At 24.8% G+C, this 9,991-nt stretch overlaps 1 protein-coding gene across 5 annotated transcripts; it reads right to left on the reverse strand.

The window, feature by feature from the left end:
* Positions 1-4,519: 4,519 nt before the first annotated feature.
* Positions 4,520-9,628, reverse strand: LOC122501661 (ADP-ribosylation factor 6). Of its 5 annotated transcripts, none has more exons than XM_043611297.1 (6): positions 9,484-9,585; positions 8,988-9,042; positions 8,507-8,619; positions 7,744-7,847; positions 7,268-7,466; positions 4,520-7,185 (listed from the first exon to the last, which is right to left on the reverse strand). In XM_043611297.1, the coding sequence occupies exons 3-6, from the start codon at positions 8,586-8,588 to the stop codon at positions 7,043-7,045; spliced, it is 528 nt and encodes a 175-aa protein (XP_043467232.1). In that variant the 5' UTR covers positions 8,589-8,619; positions 8,988-9,042; positions 9,484-9,585; the 3' UTR covers positions 4,520-7,042. The 5 variants fall into 5 exon arrangements, with proteins under 5 accessions (XP_043467232.1, XP_043467229.1, XP_043467233.1 ...); XM_043611294.1 differs by having other exon boundaries at positions 9,410-9,575; XM_043611298.1 differs by lacking the exon at positions 9,484-9,585 and adding an exon at positions 9,279-9,297.
* Positions 9,629-9,991: the final 363 nt, after the last annotated feature.

Below are 9,991 nucleotides of genomic sequence, written 5' to 3' on the forward strand. Positions count from 1 at the left end.
ATTATTTTAATAAAATTTTCCAAAAGAATTCAATTATTAAACAAAATTTTTTTGACAAAATTCTACGGAAATATTCAATTATTTTCATAAATAACAAAATTGATTTTAGGAATTTAATTATTTTCAGAAATAATAAAACAAATTGCAAAATTTCAATTATTTTCAAAAATAATAAAACAAATTGTAGAATTTCAATTATTTTCAATACAAATTAATCCAATTCCTCAAAAAATATAATTATTTTTAAAATAATTTATTGAAATTCGTCGAATGAATTCTCAGTCATCTTTTAATTTTTATAAAACATGAAGAAATTGATCACTCCGAGTCTTCGACTCGAAGTGATCGATTTCTTCATGTTTTACAACAATACTTTTATGAGTTGTTTAATTTAAAAAAAAAGTTTGAATTTGAATCTTTTGAAGAATTTTAATTCTTATTGAAAAATAATATGTCATCTTTATAATAAACAAAATTATCAAATATTTTTTGTACATTTGCCAAATTTATATATGAAACTTAAAGTGTATGAAATTTTAATAAAAATAAAAAAAAACTATTGTAAATATAAAATTAGCTTTGCTTACCCTTCACTTTGAGATTTTATTTTGTATTCGTTTGCTCCTTGAAGCAGAAAAATAGAAGAGCATCAGATAAGTCAAAAGAAATAAAAACGCTCAGTGAGGGTTGAGTGTAACTAAAGTTTATGTTTAAAAAAACTGTAATAAAATTTTCTCTCTTAAAAAAATTTTATTTCCATCACAATTTTTACTAGCACAAAAATTTTTTAAAGGAATAATTCTTGAAATATTCTATAAAAGTTTCTTAAGAGTTTAGAATTTTCTTCTTCTTCTTTCTTTTTCTCTTTTTTTTTAATAATTCTATTAGATATGAAATTTATATTCCTCATACATCTTTTCAATCTCCATTTCAGATTTACTAACGACTGTACATTATAAAAAGAGGAGTGTTACTTTTATTAAATCGTAAATTTATCAGAGCGTAAAAATAAATTAATCTTGTATTACTTTTATTAAAAAGTGTAGTATTAAATCTAAAATTGACAAAATAATTGTGGCAAAAATTAAACGTTTTGTGCGGTAATAAGATATGAAGAAAATGTTGAAAATGAAGTAAAATGTTTGAATATCCGGATGTATTGAAAGGGAATTATTTTTTTGAATATATGTGGTGAAAAATATAGATATAGTTTTGTTAATACAATGGGAAAATCGAATATAAAGTGGAATGGAGGGATTCGCTTGTGAGTTGCACATGTTGAAATAAACAACGATTTAACGTGTTGCGGGTTGTTTGTATTTATTTTAATTTTCTACATTCATTCTCATTTGTAAAAAATATCTCACATCGTTGAATTTTCACGAAAATTTCAACAAATTGTCAAATTGAATTATTTTCTTCGTCTTTAAACAATTACAATTACTCTGGACGTTTGTTTCACGCAAATTATTATTATTATTATTACTAAAATTAATTTAAATTTAAAGAGAATCGTGTAAATTCATTCATTACTAAATTAATTTAATATAATTTTCGTTACCTGCAAATAATAATATAAATCATAATTAATCATGTTTTAAAAATTAAGAATGAAAAGACAAAATAATTATAAAAAATATTTTCATTACATGGAAAATAAAATTACTGTATTTAACTTTGTACAAAAAAAAATTAAAAATCTGCAAATTAATTGATAAATACTTAATAAAGTTTCGAAAGTTCAAAATATTATCTTTTTATATAATTAAAAAAATTTATTTTAAAGTTAAATTATTTTTCATTTCAATTTAGTAATTTTTGAAAAATATTGCATATAAAAAAATATTATGTTGATTTGAACAATTTAGAGAAACTGTTTAAATAATAATTTATTGATATGTTCAAGATCTTTTGATAAAAATGAAGTGGTTTTAAAAACCGGATTTAGAAATTTTCCGAAAATATTATTTTACTTTAAAAAAAATCCATGTTTACTATGGGGAAAATCTTAGTATCTTATTTTGTCGAGATTGCCTCAATTATATATATGAGACTGAATGGGGTGAAATGAAAACAGGAGATCTCTCGTTTCTTTTCATTACTCGTTATTTTTTCAAGTGCATCGCTAGTTTTCCATGAAATTCAAACACTTTTAAAGAAATATGAGTGTATTTTTATGTGATAAGTATATATAATTAAAATTAAAGTCTCTTTTTTACAGCACTCAAGTACTTATTTCGAAGTAATTCAAGTTTTATTAAAAATTGTTATTAAAATTCAATTCAATTAAGTTAAATTAAATTAAATTAAATTAAATTAAATTAAATTAAATTTAATTATTAAATAAAGAACCTTTTTGTATTGTCCTTAATTTTTATATTTTAATTTTTGTAGCATTTTTCGAAGTATTGCGAGAATTTTAATTACACAATTAAAAATACTGATCTTAACAAAAAATTACAAACATAATTAATCGAGAGAATAAATTTTAGAAAGAAATGAAAAAAAAGCAGTGTGCGAACACTATCAGTAAAAATCGACCGGCTGTTACTACTGCTAAGTCTTGGACATGAAAATTTATTTTACTGCGCGAAAGTTGTTCTAATGTAGGGCCTACTTTCTTTTCATTGTCCTTTTTAAATGCTAACAAGTGTAATTTTAGCTTTTAGCTATTATTTGCCACGAAAAATTTTTTCAAATAACACTAAATTTCTTTTCCTTTTTCATAGAAATGAAAAGACCTCTGAAGAAATTTGTTTTTTTTTCTAAAAAAAAGTTTTATTTTTTAGATGAACGAAAATTTGATTTCAAACAAATATTCTATGTATCTTATTGTTAATTTTTAAACAATTCAATAAAATTCTGAAAAAATTCAATTATCTAATAATTGAATTATAAAAAATCAATTAGTTTTAAGAAATTTTAATTATTTAAAAAAATTTCAATTATAATTATAAAAATTCAATTATCTTTTAAAAAATAGACAATAAAAGTATTTTTGAAAATTCATTTTTTAGACAAAGTTTAAAATTTAAATGTTTTTAAAATTAACTATTTAATAAAAATTTTTATTATAAAACGTTCTTGAAACGAAATTATTTAGATGCAATTTGAAACTTTTTAAGCTACTTTTAACACTAAAAAAACAAGAATGTACTTAATGTGATTCCTTGTTATACTCAGTTATTTAACAATTATTGAATTAAAATGTTTGTAAAATTCGATTAATTTAATTCCAATGAAATTCTGTAATAAATTTAATTGCGTTCAATTCGATTTTAGTAAATTTGGAATAATATAATAGTTCATTAATACTTAAACTTTTTTTTTAAAAAAACTAGTATTCTTAAAAAACTGAATTAAATATTTCTCAAAATTTAATTTTTTCAGATTTTTAAATAAAAAAAAGAAGGTATTTAAAACTTAAATAATTTTTAAAACAAATTTTCAATTATTATTGATTTTTTACTTCAATTAACATTTTAAAAAATTTCATATTCTAGTAATAACATTTTTTTAAAAATAAATAAAAAATTCAAGTATCATTCAGAAATTTAATTAAAATTACTCAAAAACTAATTTTTTCCGAATTTTAAATAAAATTATTTAAAACTTTAATAGTTTTTAAATAAATAAATTATTATCTAATTCTTCGCATCGATTAAAATTTTAGAAAATTTTAATTAATTTGATAATTTAATAATAAAATTTGTTTGAAAATTCAAATTAATAAAAAAGTTAATTGAAATTTCTCAAAACTGAACTCAACTTTAATAATTTTTTAAATAAACATTGAATATTTATTAATTTCTTTTGACTTCAATTGAAATTTTCAAAAATTTCAATATAAATCTTGAAATTACATTATTTTTGTAAATTGCAACTGTATTTAACTCAATTCTTTTTAAAGTTAATTAATATATTATTAAGATAAGATCAATAGAATTGGGAAAGTTATTCCATAATTTAATTATTTACAAAATTACAAAAAATTTAATTATTTTTAGAAATAAAAAATCAAGTAAACAAATTGAAGGAAGGTTTTAAGTTTTTCTAAAATATTTTTAAACTGCAAAAGTTTAAAATTTGGAGTAATTCTATAGAAGTTTATTTTTTTTCCAAATTCTTTTCATAAAATTTCCTAATTATTTTCCTGATTTCAACCATCAATTTAGTTTCCCTTGACCTGTGTCAACTCTATTAATATTTACTTAAAAATCTAAATTGTTAAAATCTACTTCAATTCAAGGAGTAATAAAAAAATTTCGAATACATAAAATAAAAAAAAATTTTTTTTTCAGTAATAAATTAAAAGTTACTTACTTGCTCTCACTAAAAGATTGTATAAAATATTATATTCTTATTGTATATTCAAAGATTTTTTCTCTCTAAAATTTTATAAATTTTTTATTTATTAAATTTTAAACTTTCAATTAATTTTTAACGTTAATGGTAAAGAAAATAATTTCATTGCCTCAATAAAAAAAAAAAATGAATAAGTATATTAACAGCCGTATTATTTAATTGTGAATGATAAATGGTTCTGGTTTATTTACTTCAACAGCAGGATAGATTATAAAATGTTTTCTTGTTTCGTCGGAGAGAAGACTACAAAAATTTGACAAAAAACGGAACTATAGAGTCCATATTTCTTTTTTATATATATAAAACATTGGCACGCAGTCTCCTCCATGTACGCAACAATAATTCCCTGTCAACTTTCATTTTATCCGCAAAAATACATTTTTGTTTTAGAATCAATATAACTAGCAGAGTGGGTCAAAAGTAAGCTTTTTCATAAGTCTCTTCATCTCAAACTTTTCCAATACAGGAACAATTTTTAACAAAAAAAAATGCAAACCTTTCGTTTTTTTCTGTTAAAAGTGAAATATTGTTACTTTTTTTGTTTAAATCTATATAGAAACGTAGAAAAAGTCGATCATCAAAATCGAAAGAAATTCTTGTAATGATGTTGAGAGAAATTATTAATGTTTGAAAATATAAAAATATAGAAAAATTTTGACAAAATTTAAAAAATTAATGGGATTTGAATTGCAGATCCGAATGTTATATTAAATTTGTTTGTTTAAATAACATTAAATTAGTTATACATTGTTCCATGTGTACTATAGAAAAGCAATCAAATGGTACAGAAAATATTATGTACAATTACAATCTAATGTGGAACAATTTTAATCACTCACGCCGTGAATATCCTTTGCGCCAACATATTAATTGGATGTGTACAATTTTTTTTATTATATAATTAAAGATATTATAATATTCCAGTCTTTACGAGGACGTTTAGACGCGGGTCTCAAAATTAAACTTAAACATAAATATCTTAGCCAAGCAACTCTCTCTTTGAAAAAATACCTCTTCACTGGAAAATAATAACTTAAGTAAAAAAATAAAATTTCAGAAATTAATTTCCCCTTACAAAAAATCATGTACATTTCACCATTCTTTCGAAAGAATATGGAAGTTTAAGATCGTGGTGTAAATTAAAAGTTATACATTATAAATTGTAAAATAATTCAAAAATTAGCTATGCTTTAAACATATGATTGTGCAATCATTGGAGTCATGTTTCACATGTCTGGACAAAGATTCCTGCAAATCAAAATTCCTTCAAAAAAAAAATATTCAAGTTTGAATAATCTACTAAATAAAAAAATTATTTTTTTGTGTAAGAATCGTTGTTCACGAGATTCACTTTCATTATTCACCCGGGCTGTTTGGCACAAAAGAGATAAGCGAAAACTTTTCAACTTGCTGGGAACCTTTGAACAAGATTGAACGTCGAACTTGAAAAGAAAAATGTGGTGTTATGGAATTTAATTTCACCACAACAGAGAATTTATACAAAAATAACTAATTTATTATTCTTGATAATATTCATAATACGCACAAGCTAATAAAAATGAATCGCATTTTATTTAATTTATTTAATTATTATGGAATTCTAATTTTGAAGCAGAAGTACCTATTTAGAACACTTAGTACGTTTCACTTTTTTTTTTGGTGCATAAAGTCTAAAAATTGTTGAATAAATTTTAATCGATTTTGAAAAAATAATGAACTTAATACAATGAAAGATTATGTTTTGTTGCTTGTATTATTGGTACTTTGAGCTATTAACGTTAATGAATAAATAAGCCCCTGTGATATTCATCGTTCTCCTTAACCTATGAACTTTAGCTTATAAGAACCTTATTAACTATGAAACAAACAATTTTTTACACCTCATTGTGACAAATTTTTAATCGTAGAGATACACGCTCCGTAAATAGTATTTTGATGTGGAAAGAATCTTCTATATAATACTCTGATATTTAATTGTAACGTACATTGAAGGTAGGGAAAAATGAAGGCAAGTGCTCATGGTCGAATATCGATTTTACGTACTTAATGCTCCACATGAAGCCGGATAGATAAAAAAAAGTTTCACGACCAACGTTAAAGTGTGGTCAAACTTTTCAATTATATATTTCGTATAATATATGATAACTTCTCTGATAGTGTTAGGTGTGCAGCGTACTGGAAGAAATTACAGATACTGTTTATGAAACAGTTTCAGTCAAAAATTTACATAAAAATTAAGATACATGCAAAGTACATCGTGAAGATGTATAGCACATTACTAGTTCAAAAAACATTACACTGAAAACATGTACAAAAACTAGAGTACGCCCGTTATCGGTCTAACTTACTCTCTATTCCGTTTGGCAAAGTTCTACAAACGTTGACACCAAGAAGAAATATAACAAAACTTTACATAAGCTTTTTCTTTTTTTCTTTTTGTCTTTTTGAATCAATTCTTACCTAGTGCTGATGTTTTTCTAAAAAACGCCCCATACACCATTTTTTTCCTAAAAGTTTCTTGTTCTTTTTTTTAAAGATTCTTCACACACACAAAGTTCTATTCGATATTTTTTCTTTTGTTTTTGGAGCCTCACAGTTTGCGTAACAATAAAGTTAAAAACACGAGGCAGGCGTGTAATCCCCGCTTGAAACCATGGAAACGTGACTAACTATTTGTTCATAATTTATGATTGCTAGTCAACCACGTAAGGCCTTCGTATAGTCCGTCCCCTGTAGTAGCACAGGATGGTTGAACGTACCAATTTCTATCTCGTATTCTCGTTAATCCTAATTTTTCCTGGATCTCGTGAGGCTTCATCGCTAGAAATTGACAAGTTTCATTGATTAGAATACTGATTCGAACCAATTAAGAAAAAGGGTATAAAATTAACTTGAGCATTACCGCCTGGAACATCTTGTTTATTGGCAAAAATTAGAATAATGGCATCGCGCATTTCTCTGTCATTTATTATTCGATGGAGCTCCTGACGGGCCTCGTCAATTCGATCTCTATCGGCACAATCAACTACGAATATTAGTCCTTGCGTTCCTGTATAGTAATGACGCCATAGAGGACGTATCTTGTCTTGTCCACCTACATCCTGAAAATGTAATTTTAAGCTTATTACGTTTTTTTTATTTATAGAAATTTCATTAAGTTCTCCATTCACTTTCGTTCCTTATCGATTCTTCATTCGAAAGGTGAAATAAATTAAAGGGCAAAGTTTTTTCTAAATATAATGAAAAAGTTTCACAAAGTAATTTTCAATATCGGAAACTTTTTTATTATTTCAATGAATTTTTATTCACTTTTATTATTTCATTTCGAAAATATAGTAATTTTTTTGAAATTAATAAAAAGAATGTATGTTTACTCACCCAGACGTTAAATTTGACGTTTTTGTACGTAACAGTTTCAACGTTAAATCCCACTGTTGGTATAGTAGTTACAGACTGACCGAATTTGAGTTTATACAATATAGCTAGAACATATTGTTAAGGAAATCAGATGCAGATATATTTATGTCAAACAATAGCGTGACGCACAATAGAGAAAGTCAGAACTTAAACAGGGCATCTGCAGAAGAATTAATGTAATAAAAAAGTGTCGCAAGTCTTGATATGATATTTAAAAGTAATTATGAGTTTCATTAATTATTTTAATAATTGACAATAGATTATTACAGAAAGTAGTTTAAGGAATGTTTCCAAATTTAGAAATTCTATAAACTCTCTTCCTTAAGGTCTATTTTCATTTCAATTTTTCAATGGAAAATACAGAGAAATAAATAATTATGTTAAAATAAATTTACTCGGAAAGATAATTCGAAAAGAAATTATAACTTGATTTTGAATTTGCGGACCAACGATAATGGTTAATTCGACAAGTAATCATAATGACAGAGATAAAGAAAATTTGGCCTCTAAGTTCAGACATAGTTATCATATCAAAAGAATGAAAAGCGAAAACAATTATCTAAAATGTGAATGTCAGTGATAAACTGAGAATGTGGGTGTAGAGTAGGAAGAAGTAATCAAATTCTTCTTCAACAAATGTCAAATAGTGTATAATTTTCGTTAACCAAAAACAATTTACGAGTAATAAATTTTAATGCGTTTGTATGTAATTTGAAAAGGATACTAGTCTTTCCGGCAGCATCCAGCCCCAGCATAAGAATGCGCATCTCCTTGTTGCCAAAGATTTTTGACAAGAGTTTGCCCATTCTACTGGCACACTTCCTACACAGCTGGCACCTGCATTAATGACAGATTATATTATTTAAATTGATGACATAACAAAAAGCACATCATTCATAAACTGAAAACACACATCTTTTAATGACAATTCAATTTGCAATTTCTAACTTTACTCCAATGAAAATACCACCTGATTTGAATAATATATTGAAGGATTTTTATGAAAATTTATTTGTCAATTAAAAATTGATTTTTACCGTAATGCAACAGGTGTGTTAGTAAACAGTTATAAAATTCAATGTTAACATACAACAAAAACACCAAAAATATTACGTAAAAAAAATAATAAAAAAAAGTGTCAGAAAAATATACAGGAATGCTGTTATAAACCTAATGTTGCTCATTAGAGAACAATAATGACTAACCTTAATATGTAATTGATTTTGCAAGTGGGTGTGGATTCTTAATAGATGTCATATCCTGTTTATATAAAACGTGATAATTTAATATAAAAATTAGTTATTTATCCAAAAATCAAAAATGTAAATAAGAATGAAACTGTTCACTTTTTTTTTGTAAAGAGTCTAATTTAGGAATTCCATAATCAAATGAGAAAATCAAAATAAAAACCGGTAGTAAAAAAAGGTTAAGTGGATATTTCGAGAATGTACATTATTTTGTTGCAGAGATTAAAAATTTATTAACTATATAAATACCATGATGTTTTTCAAAGATATGATTAGCTGACGAAGCAAAGTTTCGAAATATAAAAAAGAACAGTATACTGGTATTCTTGTCAAAGTATGGCGTAAAGGTTTAGGGAAACCGTTAACATTTTTTTACGTACACAAAACTGTAGATCTTGGGCAAACTTTCTTCTGGACTGAAGAGGTTTTATCATTTTTTGATAATAAAACTCACCAAAAAACATCTACACTGTAGAGATAATTTATCATCGACAAGATAAACACATTTTGACTGCGATTTTGACGGAGCTGCCTGAAGCTGTTGCAAAAGGAGAGGTCTCAAGCTTTGTTCCCAATTAGAATGACAAGTCATATTTCCATGTTGCGGCAAGTTTTTCTCTATTCTATAAGTCAACCAATCGCGAAGTAGGACGCGCAGCTATAGAGCGCTCCTGATTGGCTGACGAAAATTCCGTCCGTGATTTCAGTCGATCTAATATATTGGCGGGAAACACGGTAGAAACTGTTACAATTTAAAATAACGGCAGTTTTTATACTTTACATCATGATTATCATGATTGTTATTTTTAAATGCATTTACAAGAAAGGTTCGTAACTTTTACTATTAATAATAATAGTACCTATTATATTTTTTATAAAATAATAAAAATATTAAGAAATTTCTTAATACTATTTTTTGTTACTAATTTTGTAAAAAATAGTAAAAAAAAATTTTTTATTTA

The sequence above is a fragment of the Leptopilina heterotoma genome, unplaced genomic scaffold, assembly GCF_015476425.1.
Source record: "Leptopilina heterotoma isolate Lh14 unplaced genomic scaffold, ASM1547642v1 Lhet_212, whole genome shotgun sequence".
NCBI classification, from domain to species: domain Eukaryota; kingdom Metazoa; phylum Arthropoda; class Insecta; order Hymenoptera; family Figitidae; genus Leptopilina; species Leptopilina heterotoma.